The sequence below is a fragment of the Spodoptera frugiperda genome, chromosome 14 (assembly GCF_023101765.2).
Source record: "Spodoptera frugiperda isolate SF20-4 chromosome 14, AGI-APGP_CSIRO_Sfru_2.0, whole genome shotgun sequence".
Taxonomy (NCBI): domain Eukaryota; kingdom Metazoa; phylum Arthropoda; class Insecta; order Lepidoptera; family Noctuidae; genus Spodoptera; species Spodoptera frugiperda.
Genome location: NC_064225.1, coordinates 2,820,526 through 2,842,805, shown reverse-complemented (window position 1 = coordinate 2,842,805; position 22,280 = coordinate 2,820,526). Strand labels below are relative to the sequence as shown.

Genomic DNA, 22,280 nt, shown 5'->3' with positions numbered 1-22,280 from the left:
AAATCGAAATCAATAACCATTAAGTCGCCGGGTTTGACAGAAGTCGTTTATAAGTGAAATGGTAATATATGACTTTGTGTGAGGGGAAAAGAGACAGATATATTTTTATTAGTTCGTTTCAGTTTAGGGGTTGGAATATGCACCTGATCCTTGTGATTTTATTTTTAAATTATGATTGTTCTGTGCAAATGTTTAGTGGATTATTGCTACATTTGTTTTTATTGCGTACTTTTTATAAAATAGATGACATAAGTATCGAGACAAAAGCTGACATAGACGCCCTAAATGGACGTAGTTATATGATCAAACAAGCAATGGTGTCCAACGAGGAGTCCCAACAGTTATACATACTTTCCTCACCTGTGAACAACCTAATGGGTTACCGAAGCTCCGGCTCGAAGCAGGAGTAGGAAAAGCGTGATTTTTATGCTTACACATCTTACGTGTGTAGGTTGTAGGGACTCACGACTTAATTGTACAGTTCGACTGTACAGTTTCTATGTAGTCCTAACTTCTGCCAGCGGCTATCATTCGACTTAACTCATACCCTGTCTGCAAACCAAATTTCATCAAAATCCGTTCAGTAGTTTCAGCGTGAATGACAAACAAACATCCAAACAACTAAACAAACTTTCACATATACAAGTAATATTAGTGTAATCAAACAAAGCTTTTTGTTACTTACATAAATTATTATTCTTATTCTAAAATAATCTAGAAAAGTCTAAGGAAAGGAAAGAAAGGATTTGACGCCATTAAACTGTTGTTTGGAGATTCGGTAATCACGTCAAAGGAACTTTCAGGCAATCAATGCATTCCTAATTTTCATCGTTCCTAAGTACAACAACTGTCAATTATGTAAAATGAGATGCGGGAGGATTTTTTACAAGACGTTTTTGATGGTATTTAATTTTCATACCCCGTCATCACCTCTATTATGTCTTTGTTCATTATACTTACAAAAGTACACAGGCCTTAAGACATCGATCTTATACCTAATACCTTTTCCACAATCATAAGCTCAAAAATGGCAAAAGATAACAAGAGAACAATTTTTAAAATAAACCAATTACAATTCACAATAAAGTACTTCAAACCAAATTCACAACACAACATTTACTTAAAACAAACAAAAAAATATATAAATCCTACCCAATGATCCCATTCGCGAAAGCTCCACAAAGCTCTATACAAATTCGAGAATCAATCAAAAATCAGAAACATCTATCCATCTCTTTCACTCCCATATAAAACTATGGTATATCCGTCCTGCTTTCTCCCAACACCGGAAGTGAGATCTCAAAGATGGCTGCGGCCGGATGTGGGAGGGGCGATTTGATTTATAGTGTAAGTGTAGTGGGGTGTGGGTGTGATAGTGTGGGTGTGTGTGTGTATGTGTGTGTGTGAGCATTAATTCTTGTTCAAATGTCTGTCTATTAGTTGCAGCGGTTGTTTGTAACTTCAAGCGTTGTGTAGAATGGGGGTTAGTAGAGGTGTGAATTGCATATTGGTTCGGTATTAACATATTTAAAACGTCTGTTGATTGATGAGTCATTGTTTCAAGGATCTTGGGATCGATTAGATATGAGTAGACGTATTGATAGGCTGTCAATTTTAAAATACTAATAGATAGATAGTATTTTTTTAAACATAGTCTCTTACATTAGAATTTTCTCATTGTAGTCTTGTCTTGATTAGGGATGATGAAAATTAAAAATCTATTTAGTCCGTCAGTTAGATAATTAAAAAATAATAGACACGTGGCTTTTTTATTTTGTCATTTAACATAACAATACTTAAATAAAACGAATCGAAGGTTAGGAGTAGGGGCAAATACATAATTTCTATGTATAAAATGTACTTAAGGTGCTCCCACACAGCGGTTATATAACGTTATACAACAATGTGTAACAATAACATTTGTGTTTAAACAAATTATAACAGTGGTTGTAGAGTATGTTACATGCTATTATAAATGTTACACAATGTTGTATAACGTTATATAACTGCTGTGTGGGAGCACCTTTAATAGACGACGTCACGCGATATTTCAAATCAATATGTATATCTTCGAAAGTATTTGTTTCCATAAGAAAATTAAAAATACATGTGTAATATTTTAAAATAATCTACAAGACAGACAAATTAGTCATCTACCCTATTGTCAAATATATAAATTCTTACAAAATACACATATATTACATTCAGACCCGAAATACTTAATAATTTGTGGATTGGAGAACACACAAAGGGATGTTCTCAGCAGGCATCGAAATAGCGACTTGTTATGCCCAGCCAATACGCCAACCGTGCAGTCAACTTTGCCCGACCCGGGAAGTTACTAGACCACTGACGTGGATTGAATATAAGTGCTATAGGGTTGACAGTGTATTATTTAAGAATTGTTTTACTGCAATCATTGATTTATATGTCACATACTAGCTGTTGCCCGCGTAGAATAATGATATCAGACAGAATCTTGTTTTTGAAATAAAATGGCCAATTATTCCTTAATAAATCAGCTACCTACCGATAAAAGTCCCGTCAAAATCGGTCCAGCCATTTCAGAGATTAGCCAAAACAAACATACAGACAATAATATTCTTTGGTTTATGTATCGTATATTCATACGCAAGTAGTAAATAGGGGTTATGTCAATATTACAAACAGAGAAATTAGTGTAGATGTAGATATTACATTTCATTGAGGTAAAGTTTTTGTTATCCTTATTTTTCTTATTAGAAAGCGTTTCTGATCGATCGGAACGTACAATTCCTAAGACAGTACTTATATGGCAGAGAATGGCTAGTGTCAAATATATTCTACTCTGCTGTAAGCCGCTTACAGTCAACACACTGCACAAAAAACACATGCAACTTAACATTTTGTCATCGTGCCAGCCCTACGACACAAAGGGGCGAGTGTCGCAAAAGAGTTTTATTTTTACAGAGCGCACGTATCTCTGCTCGCTGTATCCTACTATCAATCATAACGTACATGTATAGAGTTATATACTTAGTATATGCATCTGTGAGGCTTGCGTGGTGTAGGTAAATTATAGGTGTTTGTGATTGCGTCTTTGTTAATCGTCGAATGGTCAAAAATTACTTCAGGGCTGGAGATATCTCCACATTTATTTATTTATTAATTTGTTAATTTATTAGTAAAAAAATACATGCGTAATTTTACTGCTTAAGCTAATATACAATACTTCACATCATGAAGTTATTTACCTATCATTTGTCTAGTAAAGATTTTCCGAGCTATGGCTTTAGATTGTGATAATAATGTTCTCAATAATATAATAAAATTGTGTTCGAATTTAAGTATGTAAAATCTTGAGACTACCTAAAAGCCAGAAAAAGCACAGATGAAACTACTACCGATACAGTTATTACCGGTTTCTATCAATATGTGGATTAATTGGAATAAATGATTTGATATTGACTTTGATTTTGAGAACTTTATAACATTCACACGGGAACAAACATCTAAAAGTTTGAGATAGCTACATTAATAAGGTAGTACCTGTAAACATTATAACTAATTTACTAACACAACATTATCTTCTGCAGCGGTACAGAACGAGCGTCAGCCCCGCAACACAGCCACCATCAGACCCGAAGCATTGCGAGACATGGACCAGGAGAGAGCTTTGAGAGAAGCCGCCGTGGCCGTCGGAGTGTTTGGGTGAGTTCTTTAATAAAATAATGCTATTGATTTACTTGTGGTGCGGAGTAGACGTGTTGAAGAGTGGAGACCTCGTCAAGGCAAGACCTGAGAATGTCAAACGCTTACTGCCGTACTCAGAGTCATTTAACCCGTCGTATGCTGAAGCACTGATTAGTGTGACGATACAATGTGTATTCTATCGTTGTCTCATATACTTAGGAAAGGTTGGGAGTTACTTAACCCAATACTTAGCAATTGTTTTTGAGACAAAATCGTTGCTAAGGAATAGTTTAAGTAACCTTTAAATGTCTCTGAGTGCAGCAGTTAGAATAAAAAAATAAAGACGCCAAATGCAGAGTTGATTTTGTTTGGAATATTAAACAAGCTGTAGTAACAGACGTTGTCCCTGATTAGTAAGTATCCCAATTTGAGCTAAAACTGTCCAATTACGTACATTAATGGAGAAAACCTCTACTTGTTTCGAGTCACAGAGGGACTCTTCATCATGAGCAGCGTTCGCAAAAGATTTTCCATTCGGTTCAGTACTTACAGAGACTATTTAATCTAAACAAACGAACTTCTTTTTAATATGACAGAAATATCATATACTTACTAGAATATAGTTCAAGCAAACACGACAATAGTACAAAACAATATCTTCAAAAGCGACTAGAAACAGCTTCAATGAAAAATTCATCTAAAACAGAGCGCGTTCCGCACTGTTTCACGCAGTTTCCAAGAGACAAGTCAAAGACTACAGACACACAAGCATTGTTTGACAATTTGTGTTCATTTATTTTTGCTTAGCATTTACTAGCTTGCTGCACGAAAGGATTTTAGTATGAGTTGAATAGGGATGATGACGGGGTATGGAAATTATTAATTAAATATTTGTTTAGTACGTCAGTTTGAAAATGAAAAACTATTTGACACGTATTTTTAAATTTTGCCATATTAGATAACAATACTTAGATAAAACGGAATCAAAGTTTAGGTGTGAAAGCAATTAAACGTCATTTCTACGTATAAAATGTACCAAGAAGTGAATCCCATTTCGAATGTATTTGTTTCCCTTAGAAAATAAAAAATACGTGTCTAATGTTTTAAAATAATCTACAAGACGGACATTAAAATAAAAAGTCGCTAGCTAGATTGACTGTTAACTAATTAGGTGATCTATCTGCTAATAGCTCGTTTATCATCCATTCCATAAAAATACCTATATATTCCCAAAAATAGTATTCAAAGCGTCAAAACCTACCTTCACCCACATTAGCATGAGATTTCTGGAAATCAATAAACCTAATACATAAATATAACCAATGAAATAGAAAGACCCCCTAAAACTTTCCATCCAATCACTTTCAACGCTACTCTAGATACATATAATCATATTTTGTAAGTCTCACCTTCACTTGCCCCCTATCCATAAAAACCCCATGAATTTAACATAACCATGAGAGTATTAACACCACACTTATTTGGGACATGGGAACGCACTAGCCATGATTGCCAATTTGAATAGTAGATTCAGTTTTTATTGCCATGAATAGTAAAGGTAAGAGCTTTTGTTATTTTGATCGAGTTCTTATTTCAGGGTTGTGTATGAATGTTTATGATATGCCAAAGAGATTATAATATGAATCAGGGTTCTGTTGAAACAACCATGAAATACTGAAGTCGGCGCGTAGTCCGTTAGGGACATGAATATGTCTTGGATCCCGCAACAAAATTGATCAGAAGATATTATCGGAGAATAAGAAAAAAACGATATTTTTTACTTTCCTCGGTGAATTTAATGCAGGAGATAGAGCCACAAAAATACTGCACAACTGGGAGCAGCCCAGTCGTCAAGCACCACGGTTTGACTTGGGACTAAGTGGGTCCTAAGTGTAACCTGTGATATTTGCTTCCAATAATAGGTAAATAAAAGAGACTGTGTGGGTACATGTACCATAAAATAATGATAATAATGATGGATACGAACAATAATCAGTCTCTATTAAACTACAAATACCTTTGCTAACAGTAACAACAACAGCTAGTTTCATACGAGATAGTTGTAGCAGTACATCTAGATTTTCACGCCCTATCCACAAAACAGTAAGTAAGTTGTTCAGTTCTCAAAGCTAGACAACTACAAAAACCCACAAAAATAAACAAGTAACCTAAACAAATACCAAATTTAAATTTAAAAACAAAAACAATTTAAAATAACGGTCATTCGAGTAGAAAACGGTAGCAAGATGGCGGCTCATTCACCCGCCGTAGGACGTCAAGCGCCACTGGTCAGTGGCTGGCAACCTTTGATCAAAGTTGACGGTCACTTGATCGGCACGGCTCGACAACTTGACGTCATGAGCTGGTTATTTATAGCTAATTATCCTCTGTATTATGATGAACTTTTAATTCTATGTGTTTGTAAAGGGTTGTTGGGATAGCATTGCAAGATTTCGCGGCTTTGCTTGTGAGATGAAAGATGAAATTTATTTTTGTGAGTTATGAACTCCCTGTGACTAGATATGAGGTTGCCAGAATTTTGATATTTGAAAAGCCTAATTAATTATTTGCTCCAGTAAGCATAATTGCAATCATACTTAATATTATAAATGGGAAACTGTATTTGTTTGTTTGTCCTTTTTTTATAACGCGCTGTAGAGTGACATGGCTACTTTTGGTCTCTTTCCATCTTTCTTGTCACTTTGACTTTGCCAAATATTATTATGGGGAGTGGGAGTTTGTATGGAACATTCTTCTAGTATATATGGACTATTTGTAAGCAACAAAAAATTGTGCGTCTTTTATTTTTGGAAATCTGCCCCAACCCTTAAAAAAACGTGTCCAAAACTGCGAGCGGAAAGTTACTATGTATTTTACAATTTTTTTACACCCGTATTTCTCTAAAAATGTACATACATATGTGGATTGGAAAACCGTGGCGTGCTTATCGGCATTCAGTTTTTGGCCATTCATAGTTTTCACTACCCTTTCCACATTGTTAAAGCACTATTACTACACATTTGACAGGGACCAGATAAACCTGAACTTTTTAAATAAAATCATATCATCACATCATATCAACAGCCTATAAGTGGCCACTGCTGACCAAATGCCTCTTCTCATACGGAGAAGGTTTTATCATTAATCACTACGCTTGCTTAATGCGGCTTGGCGATTTCAAACTTGGGCAAAAACAAACCGCCCTTGGGCACTTGAAACACCAGAGGCGTTAAAAGTGCATTGCTGGCCTTTTGGGGATTAGGAATTTAAGGGTTGTTGGGGAATCGGGGATATAATATTAAAAAAACTTAACAAACAAACCTCCTTTCACAGTTATTACTAAACACATTTGACGTCAAACAAGATATAAATAGATTGATTCGCTTAAGGATAGACTTTGATATAAAATGTTCTATTTTTACCTTCGCTACGTCTCGCAGGCGTCATCAAAGGTGACTCAGTGGCATTTTACCTACAACTTATAGACGTCAGCGATTACGAGATAATAGGGTAGATGACTCATTTTTATTTTAATGTCCGTCTTGTAGATTATTTTAAAATATTAGACACGTATTTTTTGTTTTCTTACGGAAACAAATAGGTACTTTCGAAGATAGTTTTATTTGAAACTAGAAAACTGGCGAACTCGGTTTCGCCTCCAATGATTTTCCCTGTTTTCCTGCTTTTCTCTTGAATTTTTCTTTGCTATAAACCTCACAGAGCCCGAGACCTTTCCAGCGAATGCAAAACCGTGGAAATCGGTTCATGCGTTCTGGAGTTATAGCGTCAGGAAGGAAAACCCGACTTATTTTTATATTATAGAATAGAATATCGCGTGACGCCACTACTAAGTACATTTTATACGTTGAAATGACGTATTTGCTCCCACTCCTAAACTTTAATAAATGACAAAATAAAAATATACGTGTCTAATATTTATTCATTACCTAACTGATGGACTAAATAGATTTTTAATTTACATACCCCGTCATCATCCCTTTTGTGGTTTTAATATTACGTAGTTATATGTTTTTAAATTGACTTTTACCTTAATTTTACTTGGTGATGGTATGTAGAGGAAAATTAAATGAATGTTCATATATGTGCATTTATGCGTTTATTTTAATGTGCTATGCAGACTTGTGGTTAGAAAATATGTTCTGTTCTAACGTTAAATAGTTCGTATGACGTAACTTGTGGGTTTAAAATATTTGTTAAAGTAATGGTAAGTGACGTATGTGGTCGCATTATCTGAGCAGTACTTGTTTGGTAGTATTATTGTGCTTGTGCAACGTCACGCCTTTTATCCCCGAAGGGATAGGCAGAAGTGCATATTAGGGCACGTTATGCCGCTATACAATGTACACCCACTTTTTATAATTTGTGTTATAAGTCCCATGTAATAGGTGGTGAGGCAATTGCAATATACTGGGCACAGTTCCAGACTCCGTACTACTCCTGAGAAATTTTTGAAAACCCGAAAAATGCCCAGCAATGCTTATGCCCGAGTTCCCCTTGGATGGGTACGCACTTGCGACCATTCGACCAACGTTAGGCAGTCCATGGGAGATTTTTTATTTCTTGACAATTTCTCAGTGATAGCACGGAGAATAAAATTGTGCCCAATATAAGGCAAAAGGCTCACTCCCTATTACATGGGACTTACAACATAATTTATACAAAGTAAATGTTACATTGCATTTTACACACACTTCTAATAAAATACAATAAAATAAACAAATGATAAATTGTTCCACAGACCACCAGTATCCCTGGCGATGGCACTATCGCCAGCTCGCTATCCACTGCTGTCTCCCCACTACGCTCCACTGCCGCCGCCCCAACCGACGCAGCAACCTCAACCGGACTCCTCACACGACCACAATGAGGAGGGAAACGTGCATACTGATAGTGATGGTGAGGACACTTATATTACTTTGAAACCTTTTTTATGGTATAAGCCGGTAAACGAGCAGATAGATCATTTGATGGCAAGCAATCCCACAATGAAACACAATGTAAGCGTCGGTTTTCTGTATCACTCCGGTCGAGCCGGCCCATTCGAGCCGAAGCATGGCTCTCCCACACTTAAATTAGACGTAAGAATTGGGGATTGCTTAATTGAATTGCTACTAACTTAAGTACTCATGTTGAAAGGTATTTTTCTACCAGAGATGTGCTATGTACATAGCTATGTTACAAAGATATAATAGCTAAACTGTGAAACTATGTGACCGTTTCCACTGATAGTAAGCTATGTAGCTGTGCGAGGAAGATGCACAACTCGAGTATGCGATGTATCAACAGTAGGGAAGCCTTTTCATTTCGACTAGGGCTAAGCTATGTGTACAATATTTTCTCTTTTACCGTTAATAAAATATGTCTAAATACCAATTTCACAATAAAATTCCAGATGACAGTATCGACGTGACTAACGAAGAAGATTCCACCTCATACTCTCCACCGGCCGCCATCAACTACCAACAAAACTGCGCTTCTTACAGGTATTAATATTTTTCGTAGCCCAGCGTAGCCCTTCGTAGCATTTCGTAGTCGAATGTAGCAATATCGTAGACGTTTCTAGCCGAACAAAAGATCTTAGTCGAATAGATGACTAATTTTTATTTTAATGTCCGTCTTGTAAATTATTTTAAAATATTAGACACGTATTTTTTTTTTCTTACGGAAACAAATACTTTTGAAGATATATCGATTTGAAATATCGCGTGAAGTTACTTCTAGGTAAATTTTATACGTAGAAATGACGTATTTGCTCCCGCTCTTATCTTATATGACATATTAAAACATACGTATCTAATACTTGATCATTACTTAATTGACGCAATAATTAGATTTTTAATTTCATACCCTGTCATCGTCCCTATTTGATGATCAATATCTAAACAAATATATTTTTATGTTATATTTTATGTTTATATGTGTTACAAAATACAATTTATATCTAGTCCTTTAATTAATATTTCTTTTCACGTTATATTGATGGAATGGGCAGACAGAGATTGTCGATATACTTTTTTTGTTAAATTTTCCTACGTCTGTTCATTGATAATTAATCTTTGGTCAGACAACAAGTATCATTCACAGTGTTTCGGTATTATCACCAATAATTTTGAAATCCAAAGATTCAACTCACGACCTGTCAACTCATGATTATTTTAAGCGTATTATTTTTTTAATTTCCAGGCCTTTAGGAGTAGAGAGTGCAGCAGAGTCGGCGGCTCGACTGCTCTTCATGGCTGTGAAATGGGCGAAGAACCTTCCTTCCTTCGCCAGCCTCGCTTTTAGAGATCAGGTTTGTACCTTAATCATTATATTATCGGCTTACTCACGTAACTGTTTGACGAGGAACTCGACTAGTTTCAAGCCATGTTTTTTTTAAGGGCGGAATCCAATGATTTCTCTCGCCAGGACGTCATTGTCAGACTCTTACTGATTAAAAATCACCCCGTTCCTACTCCTGCTTGTCGAGCCGGAGCCCCGGTAAACCCGCTAGGTAGTTCGCAGCTCCAGAGTTTCAAGCCATGCTAGAATCTCATATTCATGAGCAGCATTCCACGATACAAGACGCGGTGATTCTAAGACTCTGACATTCCCTCTCGCCTCAGGCTAGAGAAGTCATTGGATCATTTCCCCCTCAAAAAAAAAAACCCAAGCCCAAAAAATGGTCTTTATTGACACACTTTGGTTGATGATGGTGGTTTTATATGTCTGTTTATGGCTTGTTGCTACATTACAACAGATTCGATTTCCCCTTTAGAAGCTTGCGGTTACAAACACCAATTTGAGTATCATGTTACCAAGCAGAAAAGTGGGGTTTCGCGCACCGTCATACCTGTCTCCCATAAAGAGAGGGAGAAACAATGACAATTACTGCCATATCCGAACATTGTGAATATGCGTCACAAGTACGTTTCTGATCATGTACAAACATGTTTAATATGATGGCGCAACATCATTTTACGGTAGCCTTCCTCTCTGAAAACTAAAATGGTGTAAAGTGTGGGAGAGCCATGCTTCGGCACGAATGGGCCGGCTCGACCGGAGTGATACCGCGGCCTCACAGAAAACCGACGTGAAACAATGCTTGCGTTGTGTTTCGTTGTATGAATGAGGTTACCGCAGGCTCGATTTCCCCCATTCCTAATTCTCGATTACCCAACAACCCTTTAAATACCTAACCCCCAAAAGGCCGGCAACGTACTTGTGACGCCTTTGGTGTTTCGGGTATCCATGGGCGGCGGCAATTGCTTACCATCAGGTGATCCGTCTGCTCGTTGCTAACCTGCTGGGATTAAAGTATTGGAAATTCATTCAGCAGAGTTGAAACTAACTCACTTTCAAATATTACCTTTTTGTGCATACTTTTTTTAAATATAGGCCTTTATCTTTCTTACATCTTTAATATTCAAATACTTATTTTTATTTCTAGGTGATTCTCTTAGAAGAAGCGTGGTCGGAGTTGTTCCTACTGAATGCCATACAATGGTGTTTGCCACTCGACGCTGCGTGCGCTGCGCTCTTTGGAAGTGATCAACTTGACCAAGGTAGATAGGTTATACTTTGTAATTGACACTCCACCACCATCTTTTATCTCTTAGAACCACGAATGAACTGAGCCTGTTGCAACAAACTATGTAGGCTTGGTACTACTACTTACTACTACCGATAACTTTAAAAATCAATGACTAAAAATCACGGTTCACTCACGTACATAAATGGAGTCACAGAGGGACTCTTCATCTTGAGCAGCATGTGCAGACGTGTCCCTCATGATGAAAAGCACTCTGTGACTCGAAACTAGTAGAGCTTTTCTCCATTAATGTACGTGAGTAAACCGTGATTATTTAGTTAATTTAGTCTCACGATAGTTATTATAAAAAAATCTTTATACATTGTCGACGACGACAACAACAAAAGTCAAAAACTGTTCAATCGATAATTTTTTAGATTTTCAAGTTTATCACAAAATTCTAAGGTTGTAAATCTATTGCAGTATTCCATCAACCCTCAATTATCCACCATTTTCTGTACTTATCTGTATCATTCCACCTTCAAACATTAATAAAAAACACACCGACATCAAAAATTCACGTAAAAACTTTGTACACAGAAAGAATACGACGCCTTCATTGCATCACTATAAATGGTTTTGCAGAGAACGGAGTGGACTCGGCCACGTTGCGCCGTCTGAGGGAAGTGCTGGCTAGGTACAGGACGGTGCTCGTCGATCCCGCCGAGTTCGCTTGCATGAAGGCTATCGTTCTATTCAAATCTGGTAAGTTAGACTAAAAAGAAAAGCAACGTCACGCCTTTTATCCCCGAAGGGGTAGGCAGAGGTGCTCATTACGACACGTACATTTATACACCGCCATACAATATACATTTATGTAGTAAGTCCCATATAATAGGGGGTGAGCATATTGTCATATACCGGACACAATTCCAGACTCCGTGTTACTACTGAGAAATTTTCGAAAAGCCGAAAAATACCTAGCAATACTTTTGCCCGACCCGGGAATCGAACCCGAGACCCCTTGTCGCACTTGCGACCACTCAGCCAGCGAGGCAGTCAATATAATCAGTAAGTTAGACTAATTCATTGAATAAAGGATATGAGATACTTTTGTTTAAAGTTTATTTATAAGTTAGACTATTTAAATTAATATAGGACTTGTAGGCTTATTTAGTGGGTCATAAAGACGAAATGATATAAGTGAGAATTTTGTAACGGTAAAGCCCAATAATTTCCAATGCGGTTTGTGACCGCATTTTCATAAGGCAGTAAAAAAACAACTTGAAATAAATATCAAAATATTCCGTCAAAGGTTCAATTCAAATGCATTTTAAACTTTTCTTTACACAATATTTGTAAAATAAAATACATGAAATTGCGCTATAAACTTTTCACCAGTTAAAAGAGAAATTAAAATCCCATTGTAGATCAAACTCCCATTTCACCGCATATAAAATCCATACATTGTCAAATGTCTGCAAAAACTGTACCTGTCAATGTTTTTTTTTTTGCGTGTAAAATAAAATTACTTGGGTTTTCTCTGTCTGTCTTCCCCTTTACTAACCCTTTTTTTTGAGCGAGGTAAATCATCCAATGACTTCTCTCGCCTTGGGCGAAGCGAGAGGGAGTGTCAGACGCTTACTGACTAAAAACCACCCCGTTCCTACTCCTGCTTTTCGAACCAGAGCCCCGGTAAACCCGCTAGGTAGCCCCTTTACTAACCCTACAATCACTACTAACACACAAAACATTACTTCACAGAAACCAGAGGCCTAAAAGACCCGCTGCAAATAGAAAATCTCCAAGACCAAGCCCAGGTGATGCTGATGACGCATGCTCGTACGGCTCATGGAACAGCTCCGGCCAGGTTCGGAAGACTCCTTCTCTTACTCCCTCTCTTACGTCTAGTCACACCACAGCAGTTAGAAAGAGAATTCTTCGCGAAGACCATTGGACAAACCCCTATGGAAAAGGTCTTGGCTGATATGTACAAAAATTAATACTAAGATTTTAAGGTTAGTTTAGGATGTAATAGTGTTTTTTTTTGGTTGCCCAGCCACCGCGTCAATGATGTAGTCATGGTGATTCCAGAGTATGCAAAGAAATATGTGTTACCTATTTATACACGAAGTATATTGAAAGCAAAACTTATATTAACATGTTTCAACAAGTCCCCATAAAATTAATGTTGTATAAATAAGCACAAGGTTTGGCTCCTTCTTTTGCATCAAAACCAAAAACCATCCAGTTTCTACTCCTGCTTTTCGAGCCGGAACTCCCGTAAACCCGCTAGGTAGGCCGCAACTCTGGAGTCCAATCACCCTAGAGCAGTTAATATGAGAACTCTTCGCATAAAACCGTTAGATCACTGTATAAAAAGTTCAAGCTCATCATCATTTTCGTCAACATCAACAGCCGTGAGAGTCCATTTACTATGGCCATAACGTACATGGGCTTTGGGCATCCTCTATACATATAAGTGGGGCTTGATTTCCACGTTCAGCAAAAGTATGCCTTTTATTTATCATTTATCATTTGACATGCTCGAAACGGGATTTCTACCATATTTATTAGTTTTTACGAATTTCCGATATTTCGGCACTGTTGCAAACATGGTATGAGTTAATAATTTATTAGCCTTACCTGTTTATACATGTATAGAACTTATCTCTAGGTCGAACATGTCCAAACAAGTCTGGTAATGGAAATTATGAGGTGATTGATTACTCATAATCGTACGATAATATTTTACGTGCCACGTATTTTTGTTTTGTAAGGGAAAACTAACGTTTACGTAAATAGCATTGCAATGTGACGTCGAAATTGGTAAATAAGGTTTTATTTACCAATGCGATGCAATGCGCAAAACATGCGTGCAATACATATTTATATTTTCTTAGTTTGAATTAAATTATAATATACCTAAAATGAGGTTTGATGAGGTTTCATTTCAATAACAAAACCATAAAGAGTTTTGGGTGCTTTTCCACGAGAGATGTGCTATGTAGCTATGCTACGAAGATGATACTAAGCTACGTAGCAGAGTGAGGAAGATGCGCAGTTCGAGTATGTGATGTATCGATAGTAGGGAAGCCATACATAGCACACATCCATAGCACGCATCCATAGCGGGCATCCATGGCACGTATCTTTTCATATAATAAACTTAGCTTAGTCCGTTTCCACCAGTGCTAAACTATGTGTACAAATGAATATGATTGGTGGAAGCCAAACGCATCCACAGCAACGTAGCATAACACATCTCTGGTGGAAAAGCACCCGTGTTTTCATGCAAATAACAAAACAACAAGTTTGTCTAGGGACTTTAGGGCCTATATGTATACATTGTACCAAAAAATCACCGCTACGCAAATTGGCAACTTAATACTTAAGTAATAGAGTTTTTGTTCCTGTATCATAATATAATAGTTAATTAATATTGTAATTATAGTGTTAAATTCTTAATATAAGTGCTTAGCAATGCAATGTAAACCTTGTAAGTCATAGTAATAAGTTATAGAATACAATGTTCTAAGAAATGTTTTCTTAAATGTATCTTAGTTTTAAGTAGATCTCTGTACATATAGATTGTAAGTAGTTTCAAATCATTGTCAATATAAAAATTGTGTTTCTTTTCTGCTTCTTTAAAAACTGGAAGTTTTCTAAAACTAACTGCCGTACTCAGAGTCATTTAATAGTTACTTATTCCAGTCCTTATACTAATTGTTATCAGAACTTACTAAGGAATAGTTTAAGTAATCATTAAATGTCGATGAGCGCGACAGTAAGATGTTTACAATCTATCCTTAAATGTAAATTAACAATATCAAAAACATGAAATATTACTAACAAGCTGTTCGATGTCTAAAACTATGAATCATCACATCAACAGCCTATAAGTAGCCACTGCTGACCAAAGGCCTCTTCTCACACAGATAAGGTTTGAGCATTAATCACCACGCTTGCTTAATGTGGGTTGGCGATTTCAAACTTATAATTAGAAATTATAAGCCCACGATGTTTTCCTTCACCATTTCTCAGTGGTGTCTAAATAATCTTAGATAGTACATATAACTCGGAAAAAGTCACATTGGTACTTGCCATTGGTCTTTAACCTCCGAGTTACCACGACAGTCACTATGAATGATATTTATTAGTATTTTCTTTGTAAATACCTCCCTAATCTAGTCAGCAAAGAATTGAAACTTTGCACTTACAAAATACTACAACATGAAAAAATACGTGTCTAATATCTTTTCATTACCTAACTGTCGAACTAAATAGTTGTTTAATTTTCATACCTCGTCATCATCCCTATTATATCGATATTGCAACATAATGGGGACATGAATCATACAAATATAACCTACATTATATTGTCTCTCCATTTAGATATAACATGACCACCACGTCATTATAATTGCGATAAAAATAATGCAGACTCAATAAACAATGGTGCAATATTAATATAAATTGCACAAACATGAATAATAATTAAAATTGTTATTTTGTTATTCACTACATAAATAAAGTTTTTCCTTAACGTAACTAAGTATGTGCAAATTGATATCATGTGATGTTAATACTAGCTCTTTGTTGCGGTTTTGTTCGCTTAATTATAGTCGGTTACATCATTGTTTAACATCCGATATGATAAAACGAGACGAGAGTTCGTTCGACTCTCTGTACCCTTAGTACGAGTTTGCTTTATGTTAAATGAAAACGAAACGAGAGCCCGTTCGGCGCTCTGATTGGCCGGCTCGAATAAACTGACCAATCAGAATACCGGACACAGTCTCATTTCGATTTCGCTCAACGAATTTTTTGATTAATTCGTACTAAAGGTATTGATAGGACGGTGCGAATGAATGAACCAATCGCCAAACTCGCTCTCATTTCCATCTCGCTAAAAGGAAAATAAACTCGTTCTAAGCCCTCTGTTGATGGTCAGATGGCGATCTCGATACCTCTTATTACTGTTTTTCACAAGTGGATCTCGGCCTCCTCTTAATCAAGATTACTCCGTTTTCGCGAATTATATTCACCGTGGGAAGTGAAAACTATCGTTTTTCTTGACCTCCGATTTATTTCATAGCAAAATTCAAGTCAGTTATTCATGTCTCTGGCGTGCCAGACTTCAATGCTCCAGTGTTTACATGGTTGTATCTACTATAGATCCTGGTGCATGGGAGTTGCAGCGGCTTTGGGCGGCTATAGCGGGCAAAAATCTCACGATTCTCGGTCGTTTTTCTCGCCAATTAAGTACCAAGTGGAATCTTGAATCCACCTCCACCACGTATTTCATGATATTTCAAGCGTTACATTCATACAAACTGAAAAATATTTCCTAGTAACATTTCTAAACAAATAAGTAATTAAACGTCCGACTCCAGAATTAATTAAAGATTTTAATACATAAATATTTTTTCAATTCAATTTACTAATAATAAAGATAAACTTCTTATTTTATAAGTTTATTTTTATTTATTTTTATTTTGTTTATTTTTATAAGTAATGTTTAAAAATATAATTTTAGAGTGTTATAAATAAATATATGAAAAGATAAACTTCCATACTTAATTAAACAAACAGGTAAAAGGATATATTAATAATTACTAAACAAGAATTGTTATTCTTCAAATTCCTATAAAACGATGATGTCATATTAAATTCATGAAGTCATATTAAATTCATGAGGTCATTAAATAATCTTAATGACACCATCGATTCAGTCACCATTAATACGTATTTGCTCGGTTAGGAGAACGATGACATGCTGTTTAGTACATTTTGTATTATAAGGTAAACTAGAAATGTCGCGTCATTAAATTGTTGAAACTTAATGACGCGTCATGTATGTATGGCTATCTTGCGTCATTGTGTCAGACATTATTTTCTTCGCTATATATGTACTTGGTGAAAGGTAATTTTCAGTCTAATTTACTCGAACTTATATAAATATGTTTTATGTCATAGTCGTTCCAAGATATAATACTTTCAAATTTACATACATCCATAACCTCATGCATCTCTCCCATGGGGGTTAGCAGAGGCAATGGAACGCCATACTCTCACACCTGTAATTTTTATAAGGGGTAGACAGAAATAGTTTTACAGTTACACTGGTTTCTAGTATTACTAGAAACTGTGAAAATATAATCACAGAGAAACTAGCGCCGGACACACTCTCGTTTCGATCCCCTTAAACGTAAAACAAACTCGCATTAACTGCCACACTCAGAGTCATTTAATGGTTACTTAACCCAGTCCTTAGCAATTGTTTTCGATACAAAATCGTTACTAAGGAATAGTTTAAATAATTATTAAATGTATCTGAGTGCGACAGTAAGAGTATAGTAGAGTATATATATATATATAGGGCGTCGAAAGCGCTCTCATTTCGTTTTCGTTCAAAGTAAAACAACATCATATTAAGCCCCAGTAAACCCGCTAGGTAGTCCGCAGCAAAATATCTAGCTGGTTATCAGTTATTAAGCCCTTCTATTTACCTATTACATACTCTGTAAATTGTTTTCTACATTAGTAAATAATAGAAATTAATGAATGAATTGGACCTAATTGTAAGTATTTCATCCTAATGTATGTTTAAAAAATAGAATTATTAATTGTAACTAAACAAAATTGGTCTAAGTGTAGCCTATTATTAAATAATTCTTGTAAAATTAATTATTATGGAGATCGATAAAGACAAATAGAAAAGTCAATGTATGGGATTAAGGTTGCTTTTCCACCAGATGTGTTATGTAGCTATGCTACAAAAATGTAATAGCTAAGCTGTGAAACTATGTGACCGTTTCCACTGATACTAAGCTATATTGCTGTGCGAGGAAGATGCGCAGCTCGAGTATGCGATGTATTGATAGTAGGGATGCCATCGATAGCACGCATCGTTCCATATAAATATAACATAGTTTAGCTGAATCCGTTTCACCAGCGCTAATAACTATGTGTACCAAAGAATGTGATTGGTGGAAGCCAAACGCAATCACAGCAACGTAACACATCTCTGGTGGAAAATGACCCTAATATGGACATTTTATATTAATTATTATGTCATTTATGTCAGTCCGATACATTGACGTCGTCTCTTTTACTTTACAAATGAAAAAGATACATAATGTCTAATATTGTATAGAACAAAGTAAAATTACCTAAATGATAGAAGGAATGTCGTCTTCTCTTTTGCTTTACAAATGAAAATGACACTTAATTGCATTTACATAACATCTAATATTGTATAAAACAAAGTAAAATTACCTAAATGATAGAAGAAATGTCTTCATCTCTTTTACTTTACAAATGAAAATGATACTTAAATGCATTTACATAATGTCTAATATTGTATAGAACAAAATAAAATTAATGTTTTCTTAAGAAACTAATTATATATTGCGAAATCAGTCTTTGCTTACTAATTAGAATTAAATATGTAAATAAAACGCTTGTAGTATATATGTAAAGTCTGTTATTAGTAAATAAGTGTGTTATTATTACTTTATTATAGTTATTATTAAATAAAAACTGCCAAAATGTATCCCGTGTAGCCATATACCTATAATATGATTACTATTGATAGATGATAATAAATGTGATGTCCGAAATATAAACTGATATTTTATTTCTTTATTCATACAATGTGGAGATCAGTCATATTACTTAAATGAAACTAGTAATTCTCATACACAGAACCATATTACAGCTAAATATTTCAACGGCAGTGCCGGCGTAAAGGCCACTGACACCCCGGGCGAAAATATTGTGGCGCCCACTTGAGGGAAGCAATATCAAGTGTTAGTAGTAGTTTTTAATTTTATTGGCGCCCCCTAGAATTTGTCGCCCTGGGCCATCGCCTATCCCGCCCCCCCCAACGCCAGCACTGTTCAACGGAAATCAAACATAAAAAAATTAATAAAAAAAATCTTGTATTAAATTCTGTACGAACAGCTCCATGTTTCTTGCAATAGAAGAGCTGTAATGTTGTAAGTTGTCTAGGAATTTTCGCAGATCCGCACTTTCCGACGCCCGGAGTGTTTTTCATGAGTGAAAAAAATGCTTGCGTTGTGCTTCGCTGTGTGAGTGAAGATATCAGAGGATCAATCCTGCCCCTTCCCGTCTCCCCAAAAACTTCATTCTTCGAATACCTTATAACTCCGAAAATGCCGGCAACGCACTTATAACCCCACTAGTGTTGGTATGGGTGTCCATGTTGTTGAGTGTCCATAGCCGCCTCTCATCAATTGGCATTAGGTGATCCATCTTCTCGCTTGCTTCCCATCAAACACCTCGTAGTAACAACGGTACATAGCTGAACTATTATGAGCCCCTTTTGCATAAAAGGTTTTGCCATAATATAACAGTGCCATCTATGAATCACACTTAAAACAATTCCAAAAACCAAGTTTAAGCAACGACAGCTATTCTCAATCTTGCTACTAGATGACGCTAGTGAGCGATATGCTTATCGCCAGTGATCGTTGTTGTTAGTTCATTAAAATAATGGAATAAACATTTTATTAATAGTTTTATATAAGTAAAGTTTATTTATACACGTCATACTGCGATAAAAATGTAAATTCCTATTAAATTGTTCGTCAACATATGCATCTCACAGGTCTTTATGTGGCAGTCAAACTACGTAAAGAGCGTTTTGTTCAAGTTACTATATCTGCTTAAGGCAAGATCGATGAAAAACTATAAAAAGGGTAATGGAATACTGTCTCGTTTGTTCTCCATTCACGTTAGCTTTCTTACTATTGTATTCAGAGTCGTTTATTAATTGCTTAACCCAGTCCCTAGCAATAGGGATGATGACGGGGTATGAAAATTAAAAATCTAATTAGTCCGTCAGTTAGGTAATGAAAAAATATTAGACACGTATTTTTTTATTTTGTCATATAAGATAACAATACTTAGATAACACGAATCAAAGTTTAGGAGTGGGAGCTAACTACGTCACTATAGAGTATAAAACGTACTCTAAAGTGACGTCACGCGATATTTCAAATCGATATATCTTCGAAAGTATTTGTTTCCGTAAGAGAATAAAAAATACGTGTCTAATATTTTAAAATAATCTACAAGACGGACATTAAAATAAAAATTAGTCATCTACCCTATTGTTTTCTGAACATAAACGTTAGGTAGTAAGAAATACTTTGGGTAATCATAGACTGTCTCTCAGTACGGCAGTCAGTCTATTTTAAGAATACCTGAGTGACATCAAAAGTATAGAAGCACAGAAAAGTGGTATTTAGTACTGTCAAATATTTTTTTACAAACATTTTCAATCAATCTTGGCCTTAGTATAGATGGAAATATAGTATTACAATACTGACTGATTGATATTATTTTTGCTGTTTCTAGCTGTTCAGGGATAAAGACAAAGATATATTGCTTTGAAATATCGCGTGGCATCACTTCTAGGTATATTCACATTTTATAAGTAGAAATCACGAATTAGCTCCCTCTCCTAAACTTGGATGTCGTTACACATATCTAGGTATTATTATGTCATATGATAAAATAAAAAAAATATGTGTCTAATATTTTTTCATTACCTAACTGACGGATTAAACAGATTTTTATATTTCATCATACCCCGTCATACTTAGAAACCGCGAAACAAATGACGTAAACTAGGCATTCTCTTCTGCATCATGATCAGCCTATAGACGTCTACTACTTAACAAAGACCTCACCGAACGGGACCTCACCAAACCTGCTATAAACCCCAAACTTAGCAAAACAACTTGGGGATTAACCTAAAATGGTACAATTACACAGCATTAACATAAAACCAACAATAGGTATGATGAAAATTAAAACTCTATTTAGACCGTCGGTTAGGTTATGAAAAAATATTGGACACGTTTTTTGTTTGTCTCATAAGATAACAACAATACTTAGATAAAACGAATAAAAGTTTAGAAATACGTCAATTCTTCGTATAAAACGACTCTAGAAGTGACATCACGCTATATAACAAATCAATATATCTTTGAAAGTAATTGTTTTCGTAAGAAAATTAAAAAAAAACGTGTCTAATATTAAAAAGTATTCTACAAGACGGACATCTACATCTACCCTATTTCACACTTACAACGCAACATTAAAAACAAATAAAATTATCGATCTGAGGTGACCAACTGGCCGTGACAAACCCAATGGAAAATGAATCATAACGTACAACAAACAAGGTGTAGTATTGCGTAATCTTGTTCGCAAGTAATTGGTTTTCCCAGAACGCCATACTCGACTTATGGACGACGTTTAATGACCTCTGTAAATGGTGTAGGGTTGTCACATGTGATAAAACCAGTTAACAATTTTTGTTCACCCGGATATAATTTGTGAGATCTTAGTATATATGTATGTACCGGAGCTACGGACTACCTAGCGGGCTTACCGGGGCTCCGGCTCGAAAAGCAGGAGAAGGAACGGTCAGACTCTTACTAACTAAAACTGACTGTTAGACTGCATGGTTGGTGCGGTGGCTGGGCAACTGGCTGCCGCGCAACGGGTAGCGGGTTCGATTCCCGCACGGAGTAATTCTTTGTGTGATCCACAAATTATTGTTTCGGGTCTGGGTGTGATGTGTATGTGAAATTGTATGTTTGTAAACCACACAGGAGAAAATCCTAATCTGGGGCATAGTTTAAAAAAAAGGTATAAAACTCTTCATCGGAAATCTGGCACATTCTAAGGTTTTATTTTTTTATAGCAATTCAAATATAACTTAGATGTAACAAAAATTCATTTACCTAATGAATGAAAACCTTAGGCTAAAATGAGCAATCTCCATCTGGCGACCCGCAAGGTAGCTATATAAGGTTTGTAGGTAGATACATTTATAGAGAAAAAAAACAGGATAATAATTAATTTTACGTACCTTAGTAACTTCATGAATTACTAAATGCTGATGGTTGCAACGAAATGACATAATGTTGTTTATGTTTTGATGTACCTAATATGACTATGCTCACCTACTCGTAAATACATTTTTTCCAAGTATTTCTTACCTACTGTATTTTAAACTGAATGTTTATTTTATTAT

The 22,280-nt window shown here is 35.7% G+C and overlaps 1 protein-coding gene across 1 annotated transcript in view; it reads left to right on the top strand.

Annotated features, from left to right (window-relative positions):
* The window catches only part of LOC118279126 (photoreceptor-specific nuclear receptor), a 39,760-nt gene extending 26,516 nt beyond the window's left edge, over positions 1-13,244 (top strand). The window contains exons 6-12 of the mRNA XM_050698495.1: positions 3,576-3,690; positions 8,432-8,589; positions 9,086-9,176; positions 9,877-9,985; positions 11,123-11,237; positions 11,849-11,968; positions 12,968-13,244. Of these exons, the coding sequence (XP_050554452.1) occupies positions 3,576-3,690; positions 8,432-8,589; positions 9,086-9,176; positions 9,877-9,985; positions 11,123-11,237; positions 11,849-11,968; positions 12,968-13,206 (947 nt within the window). The 3' untranslated portion in view covers positions 13,207-13,244. The remainder of the gene's footprint in view (positions 1-3,575; positions 3,691-8,431; positions 8,590-9,085; positions 9,177-9,876; positions 9,986-11,122; positions 11,238-11,848; positions 11,969-12,967) is intronic.
* The last annotated feature ends 9,036 nt before the right edge of the window (positions 13,245-22,280 follow it).